This window comes from Grampus griseus (assembly GCF_964374135.1).
Source record: "Grampus griseus genome assembly, chromosome: 11".
In the NCBI taxonomy this organism is placed as follows: domain Eukaryota; kingdom Metazoa; phylum Chordata; class Mammalia; order Artiodactyla; family Delphinidae; genus Grampus; species Grampus griseus.
Window position 1 is genome coordinate 102,033,083 of NC_139005.1, and position 27,220 is coordinate 102,060,302.

General features: G+C 55.8%; 2 protein-coding genes across 4 annotated transcripts; one reads left to right on the forward strand and one right to left on the reverse strand.

Annotated features, from left to right (window-relative positions):
• Window positions 1-10,103: 10,103 nt before the first annotated feature.
• Window positions 10,104-18,224, reverse strand: ALG12 (ALG12 alpha-1,6-mannosyltransferase). Of its 2 annotated transcripts, none has more exons than XM_082665564.1 (10): window positions 18,176-18,224; window positions 15,495-15,832; window positions 15,289-15,421; window positions 13,749-13,922; window positions 12,952-13,146; window positions 12,383-12,486; window positions 11,591-11,814; window positions 10,945-11,114; window positions 10,782-10,857; window positions 10,104-10,705 (listed from the first exon to the last, which is right to left on the reverse strand). In XM_082665564.1, exons 2-10 carry the CDS (start codon window positions 15,660-15,662, stop codon window positions 10,474-10,476), a joined length of 1,476 nt encoding a protein of 491 aa, XP_082521690.1. In that variant the 5' UTR covers window positions 15,663-15,832; window positions 18,176-18,224; the 3' UTR covers window positions 10,104-10,473. The 2 variants fall into 2 exon arrangements, with proteins under 2 accessions (XP_082521690.1, XP_082521691.1); XM_082665565.1 differs by having other exon boundaries at window positions 10,567-10,705; window positions 10,945-11,058.
• Window positions 18,225-18,562: 338 nt separating this feature from the next.
• Window positions 18,563-26,714, forward strand: CRELD2 (cysteine rich with EGF like domains 2). Of its 2 annotated transcripts, none has more exons than XM_082665942.1 (10): window positions 18,563-18,820; window positions 19,139-19,221; window positions 19,760-19,870; window positions 20,177-20,268; window positions 20,887-21,063; window positions 22,482-22,577; window positions 23,434-23,517; window positions 24,531-24,626; window positions 25,050-25,196; window positions 26,448-26,714. In XM_082665942.1, the coding sequence occupies exons 1-10, from the start codon at window positions 18,698-18,700 to the stop codon at window positions 26,495-26,497; spliced, it is 1,059 nt and encodes a 352-aa protein (XP_082522068.1). In that variant the 5' UTR covers window positions 18,563-18,697; the 3' UTR covers window positions 26,498-26,714. The 2 variants fall into 2 exon arrangements, with proteins under 2 accessions (XP_082522068.1, XP_082522069.1); XM_082665943.1 differs by having other exon boundaries at window positions 26,451-26,714.
• Window positions 26,715-27,220: the final 506 nt, after the last annotated feature.

Below are 27,220 nucleotides of genomic sequence, written 5' to 3' on the forward strand. Positions count from 1 at the left end.
GCGACAGAGCACTCTGCTCTCCTTAACAAGGCTGCGCTCAAGGGAAACTCGTTAACCAGAGCCTGACCTGCTGGGGTGTTATCAGAGCCTAACTGACCGGGGGAAGGGAAATGCCCAGCTCCAGCCTCTCTGGGCAGCCCGTCCCAACCAAGGGGAGATAAAGGACTGAGAAACACTTGTGAAGTTCACAGTCCAGAGGCACAGGCTCAGTAAAAGAACTGAGGCCCGATCACAGGACCGTAGAAGGCGTCTCCTCTCCCACACCTCACCTCCACATTATTAAGGCCTATCTATAGCAGTTCCTTTCACCCAGTACATCATGTCTGGCTATCAGGAAAAAATTACAAGGCAAATTACACAACTAAAAGGCAAAAAAACACAATTTGAAGAGATAGAGCAAGGTTCAGAACCAGATATGGCAGAGATGTTGGAATTATCAGACTGGGAATTTAAAACCATTAAGTTCAATACGCTGAGGGCTCTCATGGGTAAAGTAGACGACATGTAAGAACAGATGGACAATGTGAGCAGAGTTGGAACTCCCGGAAAAGAGCTGAAAAGAAAAGCTTGAGATAAAGAAACACTGTAACAAATGAAGCCTTTGGTGGGCTTATTAGCAGACTGGACATGGCTGAGGAAAGAACCTCTGAGCTAGAGGATGTCTCAATAGAATCCTCGAAAAGCAAAAAGCAGGGAGAACAAAGACTGGAAAAAACAATGTCCAAGATCTGTGGGACAATTACATAAGGTGTAACTTGTATAACAGGAATATTGGAAGGAACGAAAGAGGAAGAAACAGAAGATTTAAAATAACGACTGACAATTTCCACAACTGAAATGTCAGACCCCAAAACAGGAAGCTCAGAGAACATCAAGCAGGATAAATGCCAATAAATAAATAAATAAAACAAAAAATCTACACCTTTACGTATCATTTTTAAACTAAAGAAAATCAAAGACAAAAACCTCAAAGAAACCGGCAGGGTTGAGGGGGGGGAATACCCTACCTACAAAATAACAAAGATAAGAACTACAACTGACTTCTCAGAAATCGTGCAAAAGAAACAGGAAAGTGGACTGAAATATTTAAAGTGTTGAGAGAAAAACCCCACCAACTTAGAATTCTATACCCTTTGAAATTATTCTTAAAAATGAAAGAGAAATAAAGACCTCCTCAGAAAAACAAAAGTCGAGGGAATTTGTGGCCAGTAGACTGCCTGGCAAGAAATGTTAAAGGAAGTTCTTTAGAGAGAAGGAAAATGATACAGGTCAGAAACTTGGGTCTACATAAAATAAGGAAGAGCTCAAAGAAGGAATAAATTCATTTTTAAATTCTTAATTGATCTAGGAATTAACAGTTTGTTCAAAATAATAATACCAACAATATATTGAATTCTGAATGCTTATACATGTATGAATATATCTGAGTGTATATTATATATATATGTATATATGTGTGTATGTATGTGTGTGTGTGTTCGTGTGTAGCTGCTATATAAGTGAAATGAGTGCCAACAATGATACAAGTGATCCGAGGGAGGAACTGTAAGTCTGCACATGGACATTAAAAAGATAATAAAAGAATACTGTGAACATCTCTGTGAACACAAATTTGATAACCTTGATAAAATGGGCCAATTTCTTGGAAGACACAGTCAGCCAAAAGTCACACAAGGAGTAGACTATCTGAATAGGTCTATATCAATTAAAGCAATTGAATCAAGAATTAATAACCTTCCAAAACAGAAAGCACCAGATGGGTTCACTGGTGAATTCTATCAAACATTTAAGGAGAAATTATACAAATTCTCTACAACCTCTTCCAGGGGATAGAAGCAAAGGGAATACTTCCTCTTTCTATGAGGCAAGTATTACCCTAATGTCAAAACCAGACAAAAATATTACAAGAAAAGAAAACCACAGGCCCATATCCCTTAAAGAAACTATAAAACTCCTTGAAGATAACATAGGAGAAAACCTAGATGAACTTGGGTGTGGGGATGACTTTTTAGATACAACATCAAAGACATGATCCATGAAAGAATCAATAGCTAGACTTTGTTAAAATTAGAAACTTCTGTTGACAATGTCAAGAGGCAAGCCACAGACTGGGAGAAAACATTTGCAAAAGACACATCTGATAAAGGACTATCATTCAAAATATACGAAGAACTCTTAAAACTCAACAATAAGAAAACAAGCAACCTGACTAAAAACAAGGGGGCTTAAAAAAGCAGGAAGGGGCTTCCCTGGTGGCGCAGTGGTTGAGAGTCCACCTGCCGATTCAGGGGACAGGGGTTCGTGCCCCGGTCCGGGAAGATCCCACATGCCGCGGAGCGGCTGGGCCCGTGAGCCATGGCCGCTGAGCCTGCGCGTCCGGAGCCTGTGCTCCGCAACGGGAGAGGCCACAACAGTGAGAGGCCCGCGTACCGCAAAAAAAAAAAGGGAGACTGCTTCACCAAAGAAGGCTCTTCACCAAAGAAAACATATAGATGCCAAGTAATAATATGAAAAGATGCTCCTCATCATACATCATCAGCAAAATGCAAATTAAAGCAAGACACCACTACACACCTGTGAGAATGGCCAAAATCCAGAACACTGACACCACCAAATGCTGACGAGGACGCGGAGCAACAGGAACTCTCACCATTGCTGCTGAGAATGCAACACGGTGCAGCCACTTGGGATGACACTTTGGTGGATTCTTACCAAAAACTAGGCATACTCTTACCACACGATCCAGCAATCGTGCTCCTCAGAATTTACCCAAAGGAGCAGGAAACTTACGTTCACACAAAAACCTGCACACGTTTACAGCAGCTTTATTCATAATTGCCAAAACTTAAAATGTGGAAGTTCAGTTTGTGGCTTCAAATCTCAGAGGCCAAGATGTACCTTTAATAATGTACGTTTGGAAAAAGATACAATTAGGCCTACCCCTCACACTGCACACAAAAGTAAACTTCAGGGACTTCCCTGTGGTCCAGTGGCTAAGACTCTGCGCTCCCACTGCAGGGGGCCCAGGTTCGATCCCTGGTCAGGGAGCTAGATCCCACATGCCGCAACTAAAGATCCCATGTGCCACAACTAAAGGTCCTGTGTGCCACAACTAAGACTGGGCACAGCCAAATAAACAAATAAATAAATATTCTTTTTTCTTTTTAAAGTAAATTCCAACTGGATCAGCAGGTCTACATGCAAAAATGAAAATATACAAGTACTGAAAGAAGGCAGAGCCGAGCTCCTGAGTGTGGGGAAGCTTCCCAACCAGGAGCAGGTAAAGAAAAGACTGATAACATGAAAACATACAACTGACAAAAATTCTGCATGGGAACAGGACTTCAGAAGCAGATTCAAAAGACAAATGACAAACGGGGAGAAATTATTTTCAATATATATTGGATATAAAGGGCAAGTACCCCTATTAATTGAAGAATTTTTATAAAGTGAGGGGGAGATGACCAAAAATACAATGGAAAATGGACAAAAGCTACAAACAATTTACAAAGACAGATGGCCCTTAAACCTATGAAGACATTCAGCTCCACTCATAGGGAAATGAAGATTAAAACTATACTGAGATGCTACTGCTTACCCATCAGACAGGCAGACTGAAAAAGGTTAACATATTCTATGGGCCCTGTGGAAATGGGAAATGGTACCACCCTTGTGGAGGAGAATTTGGCAATACCTAGCAAAACTACCACGCATCTACCCTTGGCCTAGCATTCCCACTTCCAGGAATTTGCCCTAAAGATATACCTCAAACAATTTGAAAATACAAATGCATAAGCTTATTCTTTGTAGCATTATTTGAAGTTGCAAACTATGGGCAACCACCTCAATGCCCACATGCAGGAGACTGACCGAGTGCATTAGTGCACATCCGTATAAATGCCCACATGCGGGAGGTTGACCGAGTGCATTAGTGCACGTCCGTATAAATGCCCACATGCGGGAGGTTGACCGAGTGCATTAGTGCACGTCCGTATAAATGCCCACATGCGGGAGGTTGACCGAGTGCATTAGTGCACGTCCGTATAAATGCCCACATGCGGGAGGTTGACCGAGTGCATTAGTGCACGTCCGTATAAATGCCCACATGCGGGAGGTTGACCGAGTGCATTAGTGCACGTCCGTATAAATGCCCACATGCGGGAGGTTGACCGAGTGCATTAGTGCACGTCCGTATAAATGCCCACATGCGGGAGGTTGACCGAGTGCATTAGTGCACGTCCGTATAAATGCCCACATGCGGGAGGTTGACCGAGTGCATTAGTGCACGTCCATATAATGAAGTACTGTGGTTCCAAAGGATGCGAGAAATCCCTGTGAATGGACGGAGCGATTTCTAGGAGATCTCCAGGAGATGTGAAAAAAACAAAGAGCGTATGGAATGCCACTACCCTTCGGGAAGAACGAAGGGGAATAAAGAATATGTGTATCTGCTGGTCTTTACAAAAAGAAACACATGAAGGATAAACCAGAAAACAATGGCATTCGCTACAAAAAACGGGGAGGAGTTACGGGAGGGAGGGAGCGACTTCCCTGAGCACGCCTTCAGGAGGAGTTCGGACATCTAGAAGAGTGTGTGGTCACGTTCTACCAATGAAACAGGAGGGGGAATCGGATCCTAGGGCTGAAAGCAAATGAAAAGTGAATCAAAAGAAAAACGTAACACACTGAGGTGGGTAATCCAAGGAATTTATAAATGCAGTATTGACAGTCGTGGGCAAGGGAGCAAAGTGCATGAATCCAGACGTCTTGTTTGTATGGCAAAGGGATCCCGAAACTATTTATCGTCTTGAGCAATCACAGTTGACCCTTGAACAACACAGGTTCGAACTGCACGGTCCACTCATACGTGGATTGTTTTCAATATATTGGAAAAGTTTTTGGAGACTTTCGACAGCTTCAAAAAACTCACAGATGAGCCATGTGGCCTACAAATATTGAAAAAACTAAAAAGGTGTGTCATGAATGCATAAAACATGTAGATGTTAGTCTATTTTATCAGTTACTACCATAAAACATACATGAATTTATGATATAAAGCCAAAATGTATCAAGCCTGAGGCACAGGACTTCCCTGGTGGCGCAGTGGTTAAGAATCTGCCTGCCAATGCAGGGGACATGGGTTCAATCCCTGGTCCGGGAAGATCCCTTATGCCGCGGAGCGACTAAAACCGTGCACCACAACTACTGAGCCCATGTGCCACAACTACTGAAGCCCGTGTGCCTAGAGCCCGTGCTCTGCAACAAGCCACTGCAATGAGAAGCCCGTGCACCGCAACGAAGAGTAGCCCCCGCTCGCCACAATTAGAGAAAGCCCGCACGCAGCAATGAAGACCCAATGCAGCCAAAAATAAATAAATAAATTTATTTTTTAAAAAACAAACCTGAGGCACACAACACATGGCTCCATTTGAAGTGCAGAGAAAGGAAGCAAACGTAAAGATGCCGTACGAAGTCCTCACTGCATGAATTAACTGTAGCACGTACAGTAATAATGCTGCAGCCACCCCTGCTGCTGCTTCCGGTGCGCGTATTCCCCGCGTCCGCCTACAGCGAGCGCCGTGTGCGCTCCCCCCCTCCGGAGCAGGTGGTCTCTCCAGTAAACCGCAGTCTCTTGTGGTTCTTGCGGATTATTTCATTGTATTTAGTGCAACACCGGGAACCTTGAGCACCACCACGGGACCCACGAAGTGCCCTAGCAATGCTGCAAGCGCTCCCAAGACGCAGAGAAGAGGAAGACGTGAAGAGAAAAAGCTGAATGGCTTGATGTGCGTCGCAGAGTGAGGTCTGCAGCTGCGGCTGCCGCCACTTCAAGATGAATGTAAAAAAGGAAAGGAAATCCATGAAGCTGGCACTGCAGCTACACCAGCAGGCAGAAAGCCTTGCACTTCTTGTGAAATACCTTTTTATTTGAAAAAGCAGCTTTTAGGCGGGCGCAGGATTGCCATAAGAAAGGTGCACCTATATAGAATCTAAGAATGATTCGAGAAAAAGCAAAGTCATCATACAACTTAAGCGAAAGTGAGGGGAAGGTTGTAAAGCTGGAGACTTGAATGCCAGCAAAGGATGGTTTGATGATTTTAGAAAGAGATTTGGCTTTAAAATGTCAAGGTAACGGGAGAGGCGGCGCAGACACGTTCTCAGACGCTGTGAAGAAAATCATTGGGTAGAAAGGACATCTGCCTGAACAAGTTTTTAATACAGATGGAACTGCCCTATTCTGGGAAAAAATGCCACAAAGGACATTCATCAGTAAGGAGAATCAAGCAGCAGGATTTAAGGCAGGAAGGAATGGGCTGTCTCGATTATCCTGCACAAACGTGGTCGGGTTTACGGCCAGGACTGCGCTCATCTGTAAAGCCGCTGACCCCCAGCCTTGCAGGGAGAAGAGGAGCAGCAGCTGCCGGTCTTTGACTGGACATCAAAAGGGCCTGGGCAACCGGTTCCATCGATTCCTTGTCCCTGAATTCAGGAAGCACCTTGTCAGGAAGGGACTGCCTTTTACAGTTCCTTTGATACTGGGCAACGCGCCTGCCCGCCCAGAACCCCATGAGTGCAACACCGAAGGCGCTGAGGTGGTCTGCTTGCCCCCAGACACAATGTCTCTATTCAGTCTCTAGGTCAGGGGGCCATAGGACCTTCAAGGCTCATTACACACGACACTGTGTGGAAAGGAGCGTCAACGCTGTGGAAGAGAACCCTGATACAGAGAACGTCGTGAGAGTCTGAGAGTCTGGGAGGATCATACCACTGAGGATGACATCGCTGTTATTAAAAAAAAAAAAAAAAAAAAAAAGCCGTGAGAGCCATCAAGCCCACAACAATACATTCCTGCTGGAGAACCGTCCAGATGCTGTGCATGACTTCACAGGATTTATGACACAATCAAGGAAATCATGGGGGGCTTCCCTGGCGGTGCAGTGGTTAAGAATCCGCCTGCCAGTGAAGGGGACACGGGTTCGAGCCCTGGTCCGGGAAGATCCCACATGCCGCGGAGCAACTAAGCCCGTGCACCACAACTACTGAGCCTGCACTCTAGAGCCCGTGAGCCACAGCTACTGAGCCCACATGGCACAACTACTGAAGCCCACACGCCTAGAGCCCATGCTCCGCAACAAGAAGCTGTTGCAATGAGAAGCCCACGCACCGAAGCTAGAGGAACCCCACGCACAGCAACAAAGACCCAACACAGCCAAAAATAAATAAATCAATCAAGGAAATCATGAAAGAGATTGTGGGTTTGGCAAATAAAGTGGGCGCGGGGCGGGGGTGAACGGTTCCGAGATATGGGTCTTCAAGAAATTAAAGGACTGGGACTTCCCTGGTGGTCCAGTGGTTAGGACTCCGAGCTTCCACTACAAGGGGCCTGGGTTCGATCCCTGGTTGGGGAGCTAAGATTCCACAAGCCACGTGGCACAGTCTAAAAAAAAGAAAAAAATTCAAGGGCTACTAGGCAGCACACCGGAGGAACCCACAGAAGACAACCTGATGGAGATAGCCAGAGGCAGACGATGAGACAGGCGCAGAAGAAGCAGCGCCAGGAAACAAACTGACATCAGACTGCCTGGCAGACCAGTTCCAATGAGTCAAGACGACTTGACTTGTTTTACAACATGGACCCTTCCGTGATACGGGTACTGAAGCTAAAGCAAACGGTGGAAGGATTGGTAGTAGACAGAAACACTCTAGAGAAATGAGAAAGCAAAAAAGTCGGGCAGAGACTGATGTGTTTCTGCCAAGTTCACCGAGTGCACCGGCCTCCCCTGCTTCCACCCCCCACGGCTCTGCTGCCCGAGACAGCAAGACCTCCCCTCCGCTTCCTCCTCCCCAGTCTCAGCGTGAGGACCAGGGGGATGAAGACCTGTGAGGACCCGCCTCCACCTAGCGCACAGTGAACAGTCACACGCTGCGGTTCAGAGACCTCTGTTGTGTGCCTCGACGTGAAAACCTAACAGCTGTACACCGTGTAAGACACACATTGAAGTGGACAGTCCATCCTCACATAGGCATAAGCTGAGTGATACTAAGTATAAAGTTAACAATGTGCTTTTTATAACTTTGCTTTCAATGAATTAGGTACAGTCTCCCTCCCTCCCTGACTCGTAATTGGAGAAACTGTGTAACAGTCTATCATCATAGGTTTTCTTTTTAATGTAACAGTGTTCCCAATACTGTATTATGAATATGACTGCAATACTATAAGCCATAAAAATCTTATGACGACCCACCCATTAGTGTACAGGCCGGGCTGCCTGGGAGCGATCGTATCGATCACACTAGGCAGCCATAAAGCAGTCATGTTGCTGCTGCTTCATCATCAATGCACATATCGTTGTGCCTGTAAATAAATGTGAATTTCCTTTTCACGTTATCTTTTCCTCATTGATGTCTAGTATGAGTTACATGTGTAACGTCTACAGCCTTTCGTGTCGTCTAAGACAATAATGATGTAGGTACTGACTATTCATCTTGGAAACAGATGACAAAAACTCATGCTGTTGATAAACACAGTACAGTACTACAAATATTTTCTTTTTTATGATTTTCTTTTTTTTTTTTTGGCCCACCGCGCAGCTTGCAGGATCTTAGTTACCCGATCGGGGATCAAACCCAGGCCCCCAGCAGTGGAAGCACAGAGTCCTAACCACTGGACCGCCAGGGAATTCCCTATGATTTCTTTTTTTTACTGAATTTGTTACAATATTGCTTACGTTTTTGGTTTTTTGGCTGCGAGGCATGTGGGATCTCAGCTCCCCGACCAGGGATCGAACCCGCACCCCCTGCACTGGAAGGCAAAGTCTTAACCACTGGACCGCCAGGGAAGTCCCCCTATGATTTTCTTAATTAACATTTTCTTTTCTGTAGCTTACATAATTGAAAGAATACAGCATCTGACATATAACATATAGATATGTGTCATCGACCGTTCATGTTATGGGTAAATCTTCCACTCAACAGGAGCTATTAGTAGTTAAGCCTTGGTGGGGGGGTCAAAGGTTATATGCGGATTTCCGACTGCGTGGGGGTCGGTGTCCCTTGACACGGGTCAAACGTACGTTGATGTTTTCGGGTCAGGATTCTCACTGCAGGGAGAGGACATGCAGACGTGGAATGAGGGAGGCAGACACACGCCCACAGAGATGGGGTGGAACTGGAGGTGTCAGCATGATGCCGTGACCTCTCACGCCTGTGCACGTGCATAAGCGTGTGCCCACGTGCAGGCGCGCCTGTCCTCTCGCTCCGAAGGGCCTAGAAACACGGGCGTCCTGATAGCAGTGAGCACACTGTGCACATGGTGCACAGATATCGTGCACTGTGCACCCAGATATCGGTCTCTGAAACCAGTTCCTGCCAGAAGGAGCCCGGGCCCTCCAAACGGCCGACTCCAGGGTGGAGACAGAGAGGCCCGAGGAGCCTGGGTGGGACTCCCTGTGCCAGGAAGCAGGGAAGTGCTCAAAACCTTAACGACGGGGCACGCAGCCGGGACAGCACGGCTTGACAGGCCCCCCGGGTGAATCTGCAGTTTGAACACCAAGGCAACCGACAGGGCAGCTCACGGCCCATCGAGATCCGGCAGCAGTCCACGCGTGCAGGCTGCCGACTGGGGGCCACATCTAAACACTGAGAACTGCCGATGACAGGGAAGTAACAAACGCTCATGAGAAACAGGCAGGAATCACCAGCGGGTGCTGTGTCGGGGAGGTTTGGGGAGGGGCCCGCACAGACTGCTTGTCAGCTCCAGTGGAAAAAACAGTAACTAAAGGTCAGGCGCAGGCAACTCCCTCTGGAATGGCTCAGGAAAGACTGCCTGTGTCTACGCACACGTGTAGCGTGTGCGTGCATGTGCACGGTGTGTGTGCATGCGGGCAAAGCACACTCAGTTCCCTGCATCGTCTTCAGTGCCTGGTGACGTCAGACACGTGTCAGGAACTCGGTAAACACTGTTCAGCAAAGTGGGAAGGTGCCCAAATCACTTAAACAAAACCCAGGTGGAAGCAGACTCTGGCAGCAGCACCTGAGATCAACAGTAAGAAGACATTTACAATTTGACTCTCACTCTTTTTGAACGAGTTTATCTCCTAAAGCCTCATCTGAAATGGAAACGGCTGCCTGTGACCACAAAGGAGGCCCCACCCCGAGGGCTGGGTGCTGAGGTTCTGCGGTTACGCTGCCCCAGGGGGACGACCTTTCAGGGGCCGAGAGGCCACAGCCTGCTGCCCAGAAGCAGCTCCGCGGGAAGATCAACACCCCGCTGCGGTCTGGACGGCGAACAGCATCCCACCCACCGTCACCCTGGCAGGGGTGCCAGGCCCCTCGTTCTCACAAGTGGTGGGCAGCGTGGACGTGGGTGCCCCGGCTGTGGCTGTGGCCGCGCCCCCGTGAGGGCACACCCGTGGTCCTCTGCGCGCTTCCGTCTCGTCCTGCCGGTGTTTCTGGAGGGCCCCTGGCTCCTCCTCAGGGAGGCCCGAGAAGCCTCTCCAGGAGCACCAGCTTGGTCTGCAGGTTCACGTCAAAGGGGGGCAGCCTGCTCAGGTTGAGGCTCAGCCCGGTCGTGCCTGGGACGCTGGCCAGCACCCGGTGCGTGTCCCGGTAGGGGGCCAGCTGCGCGGGGGCGGCCTCCACGAGCAGGTGCGTGTAAGCCAGCATGCGCTCGGAGCCGGGCTGCACGTCCTCTCTCTTATCGTACCTGCAAACGAGAGCAAGGCTGTGCACCGCCGGGTCCGTGGCGGACCCGGGCGCCCGTGCACGAGACGAGGACGTACCTCCAGGCACTGTTGATTTCCAGAAACCGGGACACACCTGTCTGGGCAGCGGCCACATCGATGTGCACAACGACATCTGTGGAAACCGCGTCTGCTCGGTTAGCGCTGCGAATCCGGCACCTCTGGCCAGAGCCGCAGCCGGTAGCGGGGGCCGAGCGCCTACCTGTGCGGGAGGGCACCAGCTCGTGCAGCCTCTGCATCGCCACGCCGCCAGGGTAGTTGAAGTGGGACACGTACAGGCCTGTGGCCGAGTATGTGGCGTTCACCACGAGGTGTCCTATCACGAGGAGGGACCCCACTTTACACAGCCAGGACTTCTTATAGTTAGTCAGCCTGTAAAGAGCAGTGCACCTTGCGGAAAGGCAACGCAGCCGCGGAGCAGAAGCCCGCCGGCCGCTGTCGCCGGGCGAGCCATCCCCAAGCGGCAGGCGTGGCGCTGCCTCTCTGAAATCCCACCCCGACGCCAATTTAAACCTGAGATTACGTTTTCAAGCATCCCACGTCATTACTTGGCTCAGAGCGCAGCCTCCGGGCCAAATACCGCGCTGCCTGTGTGGAGGTGAAGCGGACGGGATAAGGCCGCCGTCACAGTGCGCAGGCAGGACCGCGGAGCCCACGGAGCGAGGCACTCAGCATCTGTCCTTTACAGGCCAGTTGTGGGCCCTGTAGACTCGGGCTGGACCCTTGACCAAAGGCTGGCCAGGCGCCCAGTTAAACACATTGGCTCACCCTAAGCACCTTCCCCTATGTGAACCGGTAAACCGCCCCCAGGGGAGCCCAGGCAGCAGCGTCTCGGTGGTGGCACTCACACGCGGGCGCAGCCCCTGGCGGCCACGATATTGAGCACGGGGAAGGCATAGATGATGAAGCGCAGCTCCTTGTGCGGGAGAAGCGAGTACAGAGCCACGAAGCCCAGCGCCGGCAGGAGCAGTGCCAGGGCCCTTCTGTCCACGGCGCCCAGGGGCACGAAGAGCAGGCTGCAGCCCAGGCCGCGCGGCAGGGCCGAGTAGAAGTACCAGAGCAGCGGCGAGGTCTGCGGCAGGAGGGTTAAGGAGGCCACGCACCAGCCACAGCTGCCCGTCCCCGGGCCGAGCTCAGGTGGGAGCCAGGAGCGTGCGGGAGATGCAGCCCTGATGGCGCCCCTGCCTGCAGCACCCGGGACCCCCGCACCTCGGGCCACGGCGTGACTGCTTCAACACGCGGACAGAGGCTGGGACTCGGGTGTCGGTGCCAGAGCCAGGCCGCGGATGGCGAGTGGGGCTGTGCAGAGTTCTTTAACTTTTCCCTCCATTTTTCACCGTAAAAACAGATTGTCCCAGGGTGATGGGCCCACTCGGGACTCAGTATTCTATTTGCGTGCGTTTAACTACTCCAGAATAAAAAGTGAAAAAAAGCAGATCCCCACGAGGACAAAGGAGACACCTCGGCTACAGACAACGGGTGGCGGCCACTGGACCAGGGGAGGCCCAGACTGCGGGGAAGAAGGCGCCAGTGCCGGCGCGGCAGCCGCCGCCGAGCTCCGTCAGGTGCGGACACAGGAGGAGAGTGGCTCAGCGCACAGCCCCGCCCCGTGGGCCACTGTGCAGACACTGGAAGGATACGCCCCAGTTGGAGCTTTTGTTCAGGACGGTGTTGTACCAGAGCACCGTTCCTTCCGGCCATACAAGGTAGCGCCAAAAATAGGAGTCCACGGCCACCGTCAGCCCTAAGAAAAGCAGACCTCAGGAAAGAACACGGCCACCTGGGAAGCTCGGACCTCGACGCAGCTGGCTGAACGGCAGCTGCGGAGCCCTGGTCACAGGTAGATGTTCCCGAGACGCAGCCCCGTCAGCACAGAAACCAGGAGCCACCAGCAGCTTCACGTAAAGGAGCTGAGGCGTCGGGACCATCCCCGAACGAGCCTCTTCACGCAGGTCCCTCGTGGCCGCCCGGCCTGGCTGAGACACACAAGGAGAAGAGCCCCTGATGGAGGCCCCAGGCAGCAGGGGGTGGGGGACCCTTGGGCAGAGCAGCCAAGGACCTGCACCGAGACGTTTTACCACCACTGAAGGTGAAGGTAATTTCATTTAACGAAAAACAAAAATAAGAAAACCTCCCGAGTTTCGTCTCCATAAAACAAGACAAAGAAAGCACAGGCCCCCGACAGCGCGGCCACGGTGACCCGACTCACCTAAGCAGAGGATCCCAGCCGGCACGGCGCAGCGCAGGGCCCGGGCCACCGAGACCTTCCGCAGGCAGAGCGGCAGCAGCAGCGCCAGGCCCAGGAGCAGGCTCAGCTCGGCCCTGAGGACCAGGATGGCGAAGGCCGAGAGCCGGACGAAGCGCGTCCACCTCTGCTGCAGCCAGGCTGCGAGGGCTAGCAGGACTGTAAGGCACAGGCCAAGAGGCAGGCCGCTTACTCCTCCCTCGGGAAAGCCACACAGAACCCTCCAGAAGACAGCCAGCACCTCTCAGAACCAGACCCGCCAACGCAGGCCCGAGGCTGCACCGCGACAGTCCCCCCCGCCCGGCCCGCGTCCTACGCTGTGACACAGCCCGAGCCACTTCCGCAGGCCAGACGGCCCCAGATGGCCCCAGACGCCGGCGTCCATGCCGCTTCCTGCCTCCTCCTCAGCCTCGCACTCGCACGGCCAGTGCCAACCTCGGCCGCCTCCTCCCCTCTCCTGCCGGCTGCCTCTCCCGCCCGGTCCCTCCAAGGTCCCTGCTCCCCGCACTCGGCCTCCCGAGGCTCCCGGAGCGTCCGCACCGGCCCCGCATGCGGCTTGCCCTCCTCCCAGCTCCGCGGACCAGCTCCAGCTCCGGCCCTGCTCAAGAGAAGCTGAGCCCTGGAAGCCGGGCCTCAGTCCAGCACCGAGGACAGGGCCCTGCTCCCCTCGCAGGGTTTCTGAGACGCCTGGTGGGGAGCAGCTTTCGACGGGCAGACACCTCGGAGGGACCCCCGGGCAGGCCGGCCAGGTAGCTACATACCCACAGGCAGCGCCAGCACGTTGGGGAGTGTCCGCGTGCAGTAGAACATCAGGTGGAACTGCGAGGCCGTCACGCAGCAGAACAGGGTGGCCACCGTGGCCCCAAACTGCCGCCTCACTTCTTTTTGTAAAGTCCAGAGTCCAAAGATCACGCCGAGTCCAAGGACAGCCCTGACTGAACAGAGAGGGCGCCGTGTGTGCGACAGCGGTGAGGCGGGGCCCTTAGGGACCACCGGGTGTCGAAATGGCCCTGAGGGAGGGGAGCTGCCTTCGGTGCTAAAAACAGGCTGGGTGTACACGGCAGAATAGTACTCAGCCATAGCAGAGGCAACCCTGCCACTGCAGCGACGTGGAGGAACCCAGAGGTGATCAAACTAGTGAAGTCAGTCACACAGAGAAGGACAAATATCACATAGACTCACTTACGTGTGGAATCTAAAACGTGACACAAATGAATCTATATACACAACAGAAGCAGACTCACAGACACAAGGAATAAAGGTATGGTTACCAAAGAGGAAGGAGGAGAGGGATAAATTAGGAGTTTGGGATCAACAGACACACGCTACTGGATATAAGACAGATAATTAACAAAGATACACTGTATAATACATGGAACTATATTCAGTATCTTATAATAACCTATAATGAAAAGAATCTGAAAATATACATATAACGGAATCACTTTGCTGTACATCTGATACAATGCCATACTGTGAACCAACTACACTTCAATTAAAAAAAATAGACGCGTAAAATGAATGAAACTAAAATACGTTAATTTAAAGTGACAGTATATTTTTCACTGAAACTAGCATTAGGTGAATTTGTTCATTTTGTGTTTCACTCGCTATTAACTGAATTCTTTTAATTTTGAGTGTGGTGGGCCACATTTCGTGACCTGTCACATCGTTTATTAAACTTTTGAAACTGTCAAAAAAATGGGCTGGCGTGGAAGACGGACAGTCTAGACCCTGGCCCCCCGGATCCCAAGGCGGGGGCCTGCGGCACTCAGCCGCTGGGCAGGCCAGGAGCATCAGGACGACAGCCCAGCACTGACCCCAGTGGCCCCGCCACCTGGCCGATACCTCCAGGGCCACGTTTACCAAGGACCTGATGCTCAGACGTGGCCCCCAACTCTCCCATCCAAGGCTTCCTGGTCCCCCACCACGTGACCACAACAGCCTAGAGCGAGGGTGGATTTCCGTTTCCTCATCTTTCAAGAAGCAGAATTGCTTCTTCCCCAGGAATGTGCAATTCTTAAAGCTCTCCATACAGGCCGGACCAACCAGCCGTGAGATGTGTTTGACTCGGCTGGGAAACGTGCTGCTTCTGCTCGGGGGACGGGGCTCGGCCCCCACTGCAGTCACGAGGGCACAGCCCGGCGGGGCTGACGCTGTCCCCACTCTGAGTCCCTCTGCCGAGTGGCCGAGATTCCAACAAGTGGACCCTCCTGCACGAGGGACCCTCAACCTGGGTGACTGAGACCCTCTGACAACACTGCAGTTCTCCACCCCGTCCCCGTTTGAAGACCCCCTTACCTACTAGCTGAGAATAGAACTTGGACGTTTCCAAGAGCGAAAGCACGTAAACGGCGGGGCTGGAGAGTGCCGCGATCACCAGCGGCCCGAGGAACGTCCTGGGGACCACGCCAGGGAACTCGAGATGGTCAAACTGCGGGGAGAAGGGCAGGTCAGCAGAGGCCCCAGGAAGCGGGGGTCGATGCACGGCTTGGGCGGGAACTCACCTTGTCCACATCCAGCCGGTGGTAGAGCAGGTCGTGCACGGCCTGCAGGTTGAAGCTCTCCTCCACTTTGGTGTAGGGGCAGGCAACCAGGTGGACGGCGGCTACCGCCACCAGCAGCCCCAGGAGCCGGCGCTGCTTGCCCAGGCCCGACGGCCTCTTCCCGGCCATTCTGCACGTCAGCCTCACGGACCTTCATCCACCGTCGGCACCGCCACTCGAATCGTTTTGAGAGAATAGAGTCGCAGGTCCCCAGGCTTCAAAACTCACACTCGAGTTAACACCTGGGAAATGTGTTTGAAGGGTAATGGGAATCCTTTGAACTGCTGCAGCTCTGTAATCTGAAAACACATCAAAATAGAACGCTGAAAGAAAAATCATGCTAGAGAAGCTTTCGTACTTTAACCAGCCTTCTTACGCTTTTAAGTTGTGCGAATACTTTTCCAGGAAGAAAGACCTGAGTTGCAGGACACGAGTTTAGTCCACTGTGCAGCCGGGCCCTGGGCCAGCCCGGCACTGGAGGGCAGCAGGACGACCCCCGTGCTCGAGAAGCTGAAATCTGGCCGGAGAGTTAGGAACAAGCTGGGCTCGGCCCGCACGGTACTGGCCGAGGGAGACGGGCCGGGAGGCTGTGAAGTAGAAGGGCGGGAGGGGTGCGCCTGGAGAACTGCAGAGGGACAGCCACGAGAGGACAGGAGGTGAGGCGCAGGGCTCAGGGCTCCAGCAAAGCCCTGCACCCCAAGGATGGTGAGACAGGGCCGCGGACACCCACCCGCTGTGTTCTGAACTTCACCCCCTGAGCCTCTTAGAGCCCCGGGGAGCACCACGCTGGTCGTGAGCACAAACTCGTGGATATGGCAGAAAGCAAGAGTGTGTTCCTGGGGGGTGGGGATGCAGACAGATGCGCCTGCAATGGACCACCCAAACACCAACAGCGCTTTGGGGGGCACCCCATGCCACGAAGCTTCCTGAGAAAACCATGCAAGTGTCTGGGGCAGTTCCTACTCGTGGAAGACCTCCATCTTTCAATCTGGCGAGGGAAGGAAGACGGCAAACTCTTCCTGTTTCTGGCTTGTCTGAAAACAGGTTTGCTTTTATTTGATCAAAACCAGAAGGGCAAGAAGTGAAAGGAGAGAACCACGGTGCTTACTGTTTGTTAAAACTACTTTTTGGTTCGAGGGAGAGGTATGAAGTCTGTACTCTCCTAGGATAGCAAGTGGGGAATCAACAACTGGGGGAACAGGAATCCTGTCTGATACGGTGGTGAGGTGAGGGAAGTAAGGGGGTCAAAGGGCTCTAAGAATTACCAAAATAACGTGCAGTTCCCAGGGAAGTAACAGAACTTTCCTCTTACCAAACGTAAGGGTGGGATTTTTCTGTCCCCCGCTGCCCACTGTAACCTCAGCAAGGATGGACTCTGGTCATCACAGGGGCCATCTGTGTCCCCTGCTGGGCTCACAGCCTGAGGGCAGGGCTGACTCACTGCTGTATCAGCACAGCCTGGCGCATAGCAGGTGCTCAATAAACTACTTGAAGAAGAAATTCATAAAAACTAAGCGTGGATCTCATCACACCAGTTTACATTTTCATTAAAGAAACGTGCACGCTTTAATTTCCAGTGAAGCCGAAGAGACCACGGAACGTTCATTACTACTCTCTGTTCTCTTACTGTCCGAGGGGAAAAGAGCCTAAAGAACTAGGAAGCATCCCTAAGGCCAGGCGGTTGGAGCAGCTGCGCAGGTGCTCCGTGGCAGGAACCTCGCCCGGGCTCACAGCTGTCCCAGGCCAGCCCCCGCACACCCCACTCCACACCTCTGCCCAGAGGAGGTTCCCCTGCGGGAAGATCTAGACTCTGTTATTTCACGAGCTGTGGGGTGAAAAGGTACCGGCCAAACCCCGCTCCGGGCCCCAGGAGCTTCTCACCCAGATAAGAGTGTGCTCTGTGCTGATGACCAACGGCAGAAACCAACCGGCAAAGCAGCTTATGTTGGACGGCGCTAGCGGCACCCTGCATGCCCACCCGGGACCACGAGGAGACAAACAGGACATAAGCAAGTACAGAAACCACGGTCAACCCCCACCGGGCCCGAGACGGCGAGCAGACGCACGTGCACTCGTCCACACCTGCTTGCAGCTGTTGCGGTTGTTAATCTGAGGCACCCACAGGCCAAAACAGGCCACGACTTTAAAACACGTCGTTTATAGGACGGTGACCCCTCAGATTAGGTGCAAAGGGCTTCTCGTCCCCGTCTATTCGGATTCTAAGGTCTCTACTGAAACTGGTCAAGTCAGATGTTCACGTTATTAATCCCTAGCTGGAAACACAAAGGAACTGGTACAAATTCGGCGAGAGAAAACTCTTATCATTTGTACTGCTTCCTTCTGGCAGTTCTGTCCTAGTAGAAACCAGGTAATGCCCACCTTCGTTCTTCCTAACTTAAACCACGGGTTCCAGTGCCAATTGCCTCGGGCACGTGGGGAAATGCACGTGTCTGGAACCCCAGAAACACACTCATCAGGCCCCGGGCAAGGAGCCCCAACCCTAGGTGAGGAGACTGCCCCCAGGTGAGGAGCCCAACGGTCGTCCCGCGTGGCCACGCACGGTGAGGCCCAAGGAGCACCGCGAGAGCGCCGGCCCGGGGTCCCCGCATCCCGTCCCGAGAGCCCCAGCCGCGCACGCTGACCTCGCCAGCCCACGGCGCGGTCCCTCGAAGCGCGTCCGCCTGGGCTGCCTCAGCCGGAAGTCGGGTGGCGGAAACCGAGAATAGAGGCGACGCCCTTGCCCGAACCTAACATGGCCACTAAACCCCGGCTGCCGTCGCGGCGGGCGCCCTCTCTGACCGGAGTAAAGATGGCCGCCGCGGGCGGTGCAGGCGAGAGGCCGGCGCGAGGGGCGGGCTCGGATCTCCACGCCCCCTGTGCCCAACCTTCCCGGCGGGACGCTGACCCGGGGCCTTCCTATTGGTCGCCTCTCGTGGCGAGCCCGGATTGGGCCACATGGGGACGGGGTGGGCCCAGCCGACCAATAGCGATGGAAGGGCTGGCGCGGGGCGGGGCCCCGGCCGGCGCCGTCAAGTAGCCCCGGGACCGGCCGGCGCTTCGGAGCCGGTGGGCGGCCGGAGGCCGGAGCGCTCGGCCGGTTCCCGCTGGACCTCGGCCAGTGCCCGTGCGGCCGCGTTCCGCAGCGCTGTCCACGTCGGCCAGCCATGCGCCCGCCGGCCCCGGCCGTGCTGGGGCTGCTGCTTCTGACGCTGCTGTCGCCCGGCGAGGCCACCAAGAAGCCAACGCCCTGCAAGCGATGCCGGGAGCTGGTGGACAAGTTCAACCAGGTGGGCCGATCACCCCGCGGGGACACGAGGCCAGGGGTCTGGCCGGGGTCGCCCCGCCTTGACCAGGGTCACCCCACCATGGACTAGGGTTGTCCCGCCATCTACTGGGGTTACCCCCTCCGTGAACTGTGGTCACCACACCAGGGACCCAGGGTTGCCCCACCATGGACTGGACCATCCCACCATGGATCTGGGGTCATTCCACCATGGACTGGGTCACCCCACCATGAACTGTGGTCACGCCACCATAGACCGGTCACCTCACCATGGACGGGGTGAGGCAGCAGTGCTGAGCTCTGTGCGGCCGTCTCCCCGCAGGGAATGGTGGACACAGCAAGGAAGAACTTTGGTGGTGGAAACACGGCTTGGGAGGAAAAGACGCTGTCCAAGTATGAATTCAGGTGGGCGCCCTGCTCTTACTGGCCCAGCGCCTGCCTTTGGTGCCTGACGTGTTCCTGGGAGCGTTGACAGACACAGAGCGTCTCTTGGGGCTTGTCACCTGTCCTTGCCCGGGGCTGGCACACTGGCTCCTGGCTGGCCTTTTGGCTCGCACACTTGTCCCACTCGCCCTCCACTCGGCAGACACGGTGGTTTCTTAAAAACATAGGTGGCGTAAATCCCTCCTGCCCCCCCACCCCGAGCCCCGGCCTCCTCCGGCCCCATTGCAGGGCTTCCCCTGGCACACCCCACACCCGAAGCCCCACCGTGAGGACGGACAGGCCTCCCTGACCAGCCCCACCCTCCATGTTTAGTTCTCTGCCTCGCACTGACTACCCCCGGCCCCAGCTGGGTGTTTGCTGAGGGTCTTTTTCCACTGAAGCGCCACTGTAGTCGTGGCCTGGCCGCAGGTGGGGCCTCGGGACATCCCTGGGGAATGGACGCTGACCACTGAGGTGCCCCTTGCCCCGGCCTCGCCGTGCTGACAGCCTTGTGTTTCAGCGAGGTCCGCCTGCTGGAGATCATGGAGGGCCTGTGTGGGACCAGCGACTTCGAGTGCAACCAGCTGCTGGAGGAGCACGAGGGACTCCTGGAGACCTGGTGGCTGCGGCTGTGAGTGCCTGCGTCCCCGGGGACCAGTGCCAGCAACTCCTGGCTTTTGAAATGATGTCAGGTTTAAAAAGCTACAGAAATAGTAGGGGTTTCCACACACCTGTTTTCTTCCGTACCCGTGTTCCCATCCTTTATCACCAAAGTGCGACCCTCCAGACGAGGGTGTCAGCTGGAAGAGTCTTTTGGCGCTCAGACCCTCGTCTCCCAGATCCCACGATACTCAGAAGCACGTTACATGTTCAACTGTGTTTTTGTTTTGAGGAAATCTGCCGCGTGAGATTTACTGAACACTTTAAAAATCCTCAGGAAGAAGAAGTATCCTGACTTATTTGAATGGTTTTGTGTGGAAACACTGAAAGTTTGTTGTGCTCCAGGAACTTACGGGCCAGACTGCCTGGGTGAGTTTTCTGCGGGGGCTCGTGAGCGTCCTGTGTGTTTCCGGTTAGCCCTGTCGTGGTTCCCGGCTGGGCAGGAGCTCGGGTGGGAACGTGGGCCCTGTGCAGCCTCCTCCCAGCTGCAGCGATCTTCGCCTCTGGGTGTCTGGTCCCAAGTATGCTCCTAATTCAGGGCTCCACAGACCCCCTGGTCGCCCACCTGGGTGCCGCCCTCTGGGTGCGGGGAGGTGGTCCATAAGCAGCGAAGCCCGTGTGAGAGGCCGGGGCCAGGGGCGTCCAGCCTCCGGGGGTGAAGAGACTGAGTGAAGCCATGGCTGCCGCCCAGGCGTCACCAGAATGTTCACGTGGATCAACTGGGCAAGGGGCATGATGCCGGCGCTCAGGCCCCACCCTGGCCGAGGCTGCCCCTGCCTGTCCCGCCGGTGTGGCATCACTGCATGGGCCCTCACTGTCCCGTCCTTGGCCCCGTGTCCCGCGTGAGGCAAGCTGACACCTCCTCCAGACCCCTCGCCAGCGCGGGGCTCCTGCACTCCCAGACAGAAGGGCTGAAGCGAGACGCAGAGAGCTGTTTTTACGAATGTGTCGCGGGGTGCGCTCTGAGCGGGCTCGGGGTCCCCGCAGCGTGCCAGGGCGGGTCCGAGCGGCCCTGCAGCGGGAACGGTCACTGCAGCGGAGATGGCAGCAGACAGGGCGACGGGTCGTGCCAGTGCCACCTGGGGTACCGGGGACCGCTGTGCGCCGACTGCATGGACGGCTACTTCAACTCACTGAGGAATGAGACGCACAGCATCTGCTCAGGTACCCAGAGCTGCCTGTGTAGATGGGAGGGGGACCCGGTGACCGCTGACCCAGGCTTCTGGAAGCTGAGGGGGAAGGCGTGGGCCCTTGTACGACGTAAGAAGGGACATGACAGGACCAGCAGCCAGGGATGATCTCGCTTCCTGTCTCCAAACAAGCCCCAGGAGGGACGTGTGAGTTGCTTACCCGCGATGTCCTCTGGAGAAGGGCTCGAGGGTGGACGTGTGAGTTGCTTACCCGCGATGTCCTTCTGGAGAAGGGCTCGGAGGGTGGACAGTGTGGCACCTACAGCTCTGTGACGTCCACGCTGGTCCCGGGGCCCCGGACCTGCACCTGGGGTGTCTGGCCCAAGCTTGCTCTCCCCGTGGCTGTCCCAGCAGGAGGCTCGGCTGTCCTTGGGCGCAACTCGGGGATCAGAGGCTGGTGTCCCCGCTGTCACTCAGGCTTAGGGTCTCGGAGTGAGCAGAGGCAGGGCCGAGTCTGGCCACGTCAGGGCACCAGCAGGGTGGGGAGGTGGCCCAGGTGAGAACCGGGACAGCGGAGGCCACGCAGTGTGACCTCCTGGCCCCAGGTCCCCGTGTAGAGGACGCGCCGTCTTGGTCACCCTGGTGTCGGGTAAGGTGGGCTCTCCCACCTGGGTCTTCAGAGGTGCCCTGGCTGTCGTTCTGGGCGCCCCCGTGAGTTCTGAGATGGGCCGTGGGGTTGCACGGGTGGAGCCTTCTCGGCTGTGATGGGCACGCTTCTCCCTTCGGTTGGGGAGGCCCATGCCCTGCTCGTGAGGCTGCGTCAGCCCAGGATGGCATCCTCTGACGGGGTGTAGATGTGTAAGTCCAGGGAGGAAGCCATGAGGCACGCCCTGTCTCGATGTGTTTTCTCGTTGGTTGTCACTGATGTACAGGAAGACCTTTTGGGCGTCAGCAGTCGTGTTGAATTTTCCCATCAGGGTTGGCGGTGAGGCTGCGCTCCCTTGGGCATCCCCGTGGAGAATGTGCTGGGTGCCTGGGAGGCCAGCCTCTCCGATTCCTACCCCCAGGCCTTTCCCGGGCCCAGAACGTCCACGCGTGTTGGCGGGCAGCATGCACACACCCAGCTGGGTGTGGGCTCCAGCATTTGGGAGGCTACCTCTGCCAGGTTACGAGCAATTCCTCTGGAGTCCTCGTTTGCTGAGAATTTTATCACCCCTGGGCGTGGAAATCCTTGTGTGTTCTCCTCTCTCGTTAAGTTCAGGGATGTTGTGAATCACACGAGTTTCTCTGTCGTTGAACGTATCTTGCTCCGCTGGGATTTTTTGCTGGTTTGCGGTTTTTGTTTTTACACTATGAATGTCAGCTCCTAATTTCCGAAACGCCCTTTGCATTGAGTTCACTCCTGAGACGGGATCCCCACGTACTGACGGCCATCCCACCTCTGCCTTCCAGCCTGTGACGAGTCCTGCAAGACGTGCACAGGCCCTACCAACAGAGACTGCGGCCAGTGCGAAGTGGGCTGGGCGCGGGAGGACGACGCCTGCATAGGTGAGGCTGGCGGCTGCCCTCCCCCACCCCTTCCCCCCACTCTCTCGTGGCGTCTGCGCAGCCCCCAGCTACCCTCAGGACACCCCACTCCTGCCCCCTGCCCCCTCTGACTCGTGGGGAAGCGGCCTCCGACGTTCCAGGCTGTATTGTAACGGCCACAGCGTGGAGGCTGGGCTGGGAAGGTGGCCCCTGTCCCCCGTCCTTGCCATCAGGTGGCCCCGGTGGTCCTGTTGGCTCAGGGCCCGGGAGGGAAGCCTGGGACTTAGGCCCAATCGTGTGTCCTCGGGCCCTGGTTTCATAAAAGAGACAGACGTGGGGTGGGGGGCTCTGGCCGGCAAGTGGACACTGCAGGGCATGGGCAGCCTCTGACTGTGGTGGACTCTGCACGGCCCCTCGGTCTGGAGGCCCTAGCCGTGGCGCGTGGCTCTCCCTGTCCACCGTGCCCAGCCAGCCGGGGCCCCGCCTGTTCCCGGGGTGTCTTCTCGAGCTGCAGCCCTACAGCCCGGCCGCCAGCATCTCGGCCCTGCCCGAGTCCACGCAGGCCCAGGTGCTGGCGGGGGCGGTGGGTTGGGGGTGGGTGGCCGCCAGGGCCTCGGTTTCGGTCTCGTTCTCACAGCTGCTCAGCTGCAGGCAAGTCGGGGGCCTCACGTCCCACATTGGACGGGGAGGGTGGGGCCCCCGCCCGGCCCCACCTTGGAGCTTCACCGAGGCCCCGGGGAAGCACTCACGGGTCAGCCGCTGGTCCCACCTGCACGCGGAGGCCCCCGAGGATGACTGACCGTGTGTCCCCCACGGCGGTCCCTCTGGCCAGCGGTCGGGGCGCGGCTGCCGCCCACAGCTGTGCCGTCCTCTCCAGATGTGGACGAATGTGCGGCAGAGCCGGCCCCCTGCGAGGAGCAGCAATATTGCGAGAACCTCAACGGCTCGTTCGTGTGCCAGGGTGAGCGCGCCGCCCGGCCTGCCCGCTGCAGCACTCCTTCCCCCGAGATGCTTGCGGTGTGTCTGCAGGACCCCTGTATGCTCTGCCTACTTAAAACACTGAAGGTGGCAACACAAGTGACAGATGTTTCCTGAAGAAGCATCAGAGAATTCAGATAAGTTGAAAAGAGTTGACCAGCATCCAGTCCCTGGGGAGGGCCCCTGGCAGGCCGGTCGAAGCAGCGCTGGTCTGAGCGGCGCCTTGCTACCTGTCTGTTTTTCCTTCAACGGTATCGTGACCGCCTTTGCACGTCACATTTCTGTACATCGTGTTAATTATTTTGGAGCACGCTGTTATTTCACAGTTTCTTCAACAATCTGTATCTTTGAATATTTGTCATACACGGTTTCCCACAGTTACAAACTTTGAAGACCCCTGTAGGTAAAGCTTTTTACATTCTTCATTATTTTCTTTGGATGAGTTTCCGAGTCGGTCAGTTCAAGGGAATGTGGATTTTAGGGCCACCCAGCCCCCAAAAGGTTGAAAGGTGGTGCCGATTCCTCGCCTTCCCCCCCGCGTGCCCCCTCACCGTGTCCGCGGCCATGCCGTCCTGTCCCCATGTTTGTGGACACACAGCTTCAATGAGACGCCCCCAAAGCATCACACGTTCTCTGCCATTGTTGGCACCAAGCTCCTAGCAGTGTCACAGCTGGAGGCGGGTTTTGTTTGAGAGAAGACGCTGCCCCCCATCCTTCCCATGACAGAGGTCATGGAGGGGCCCCATGCCTGCTGCTCCCGCAGCCCGGCCTGCACCGAGGTCCCTCAGCAACACAGGACCAATGGTCAATCGGTCAATCGCAGCTAGTGCGCACTTTGCCTCAAGCGCACGCTGTCTGCTCCCCAACGCCCCCAGGATGGGGACACTGGGCTCTCCCGGCCGCAGAGCCTCCACCATCTCGTGTGTGGTTTCAGGTCGCACTTTGCCCACAGGATGGGGGTCTCATGTCGTCATCTCCCTCCCCTCTTGTTTCCAGAATGTGATTCTACCTGCGTGGGCTGCACAGGGAAGGGTCCTGGACAGTGTAAAGAGTGCCTCCCCGGCTACTCGAAAGAGAGCGGCCAGTGCGCAGGTCAGTGGGTGCATCTGCGTTCAACTCGGGGGCGGGAACCTTCCCAGAGGCCATGCGCGCTGGTGGGGACGGGACCCTGGGCTGCAGACTCTGATTCTCACGCGCCCATGGGGGTGGGGGCCGAGCAAGGGCCTGCAGGCTCCGTCTGGTCGTCCACCTCGACAGTCAAGCCCGGCTGGAACCCAGCTGGAGAACCACCGGGCTCCCGCCCTCACGTTTGCCTGGACTGTCTATTCTTCCCGCCCCCGACGGCCTGGCTCTGGGGCTCCTGTTAAATCCTCCCCTCTGCCTCCTTTCTCTAATGGGATGGTTCCGTCTCTGCGCTTTCTGTGTGTGAGGGAATCATGACGTGTGCATCCCTCGATCCCCGGTGTGCATGTTTGCTGAACGAAGTCACCTGGTCAGTGGAATGTGTTTATTTAGACATTGACGAGTGCTCGCTGGCGGAGAAGCCCTGTCTGAGGAGGAACGAAAACTGCTACAACACACCCGGGAGCTTCGTCTGCGTGTGCCCCGAGGGCTTCGAGGAGGCCGAGGACATCTGTGTGCAGACGGGGCCGGCAGGGGCCGGTGAGTGACCGCTCACCCCACGGCCACCCTCTGCCCTCGGCCCTCGGCCGCGGGGCCTCGGTGCGCTGCCACCTGTCCCCAAGTTAAGAAATTTACACAAAAAGTGGCCCTGGGATGATGGGAGCCGGGTTCCTGGAAGACAAGAGCGTAAAGTCCTCTCTGGGGACGAAGCCCTGGGGGACTCCCTCTTGTATGGACGGAGGGAGACGCAAAGGAAGGTCAGCAGACGGGCCGCCAGCTGAGCAGCCCCCGGGTCCGCCTGAGACAGACATGCAGGGAGGCGGCGGAAGGGGCAGACGGCTCCACGGGGGCTCCTGGGAGCCGTGACAAAGCGCCACAGACCTGGCGGCTTCAACCCCAGAGGCGCGTTGTCTCCCAGTCCTGGGGGCTGGATGTCTGAGATCAAGGTGTCGGCAGGGCTGCCTCCCCCTGAAGCCTGTCGGGGAGCATCCTTCCTGCCTCTTCTGGCTCTGGTGGCTGTCACTCTTGGCGTTCCTGGGCTGGCAGCTGCGTCCCTCCAGCCTCTGCCTCTGTTTGTCACATGGCCTTCTCCCTGGAGCCTGTGTCCGAAGTTCCCTCTACTTATAGGGACACCAGCCATTGGGTCAGGGCCCACCCCAGTGAGTTCTTAACCTGCTCACCTGCAGGGACCCTATTTCCAAGTAGGGTCACGTTCACAGGCACCGGGGATTAGGATGCCAACCTGTCTTTTGGGGGGACACAGTTCTTCCCACAGTCATCTCATACAAGTTCTAGAACAACACGGAGAACAGGAAAGAAGCCACGTTAAAAAAGACAATGGCTCAGAGTTTTCCCAAAGCAGTAAGACTTGGGAGGCTCCAGAAGCTGCCTGGGTCCCGGCAGGATAAAGAGAAGCTAATCCACACGTAGACGCCCTGTAGGAACCGAGGGGCCTGACGGTCAGCGAGGGCCGCGGAGGGGCCGCAGCCACGCACCGTCTGTCCCCACACGTCACGCAGGCTGTTGTCTCGTCCCAGCTGGTTCTGAGGGCACCCCATCGGCTCCCATCGCCCGTCTCTCCCACAGTGGTGTGGCAGCTCTGGGGTGCCGTCGGGACACCCCAGCCGTGGGGTGCTTGGGGCTGCTGCATCCAGAGGGAGCCTGGCGCCACCCCACGGCCATGGGCAGCGTGTCCACGCGTTACCACGGCCCCAGCGCCCGCCTCGTGGCCGCGTCCTCAGGACCTTTCGTGCTAGGATTTTACGGACTGATCTGTTTGTTTTCTGACAGAAGTCACGGAAGCAAGCCCAACACAGCCGCCGTCCCGTGAAGATTTATGATGTGCATCCACATCAGAAGTCACACCCGCCCTTTAAATTATTCAGACTGTCGTCCTGGACGTGGCCCTTCATGTCACACCGTCGCTCCAGGGGAAGCTGCTTTCATTGAAAGGGCTGATGCTTATTTGACCCTTAAAGCTGCATTTCTTGGTTGTTCTTAAACAGATTTGTATATTTTGATACCGTTCTTTATAATAAAATTGGCCACTGAAGGTAGCTGGGCAGACAACAGGTGTGCGTTTGTCTCCTTGGAAGCGTGTGGACCTTTAGAACGGAGTTTGCCCTGTCCTGCTGGAGCCCCCAGGCCTGCGGGGGTTTTTGAGGCAGCACAGCCCGGCTGTCCCCAAGGGGCTCCTGCCACCACCCCCCAGGCTTGCAAGCACCATCAGAACCTTAACTGGGTGAGTTTCAGGGCCCCACCTTTGGGCCGCTAGAGTGTCGCCAGGGACCCTGGGGGCTAAGCTGGAGAAAAAGTCAGTCGTGAGCCCCAGGGCCAGGTCGTCACGTGGGAAGAAGGCTGCATGGACCCCCCGCAGCCCAGCCCAGCCCGTTCCCACCAGTCTGTGTGGCGGTCAGACCACGGCTTCCGCTCCAGCCCCCCAGGGCTGCCCCCCAGTGAATGCCCAGTGGCCACCACCCCACCCACTCCCCTCGCTCATGCTCCCCCAGCCCCTCTGGCCTCCTGCCCACCCCCCCCAGCCAGGCCTCACGTCATCCCTGTGA

Coding starts and splice junctions, on each gene's coding strand:
- ALG12 (XM_082665564.1), bottom strand. CDS start 15,662: ATGGCCGGGAAGAGGCCGTCGGGCCTGGGCAAGCAGCGCCGGCTCCTG. Junction 11,115..11,590: donor GCCAGGGGCTGCGCCCGCGT/GTGAGTGCCACC, acceptor TGCTCTTTACAG/GCTGACTAACTATAAGAAGT. Junction 10,858..10,944: donor GCTGGTGCCCTCCCGCACAG/GTAGGCGCTCGG, acceptor CGGTTTCCACAG/ATGTCGTTGTGCACATCGAT.
- CRELD2 (XM_082665942.1), top strand. CDS start 18,698: ATGCGCCCGCCGGCCCCGGCCGTGCTGGGGCTGCTGCTTCTGACGCTG. Junction 19,222..19,759: donor CTGTCCAAGTATGAATTCAG/GTGGGCGCCCTG, acceptor CTTGTGTTTCAG/CGAGGTCCGCCTGCTGGAGA. Junction 20,269..20,886: donor TTACGGGCCAGACTGCCTGG/GTGAGTTTTCTG, acceptor GGGTCCCCGCAG/CGTGCCAGGGCGGGTCCGAG.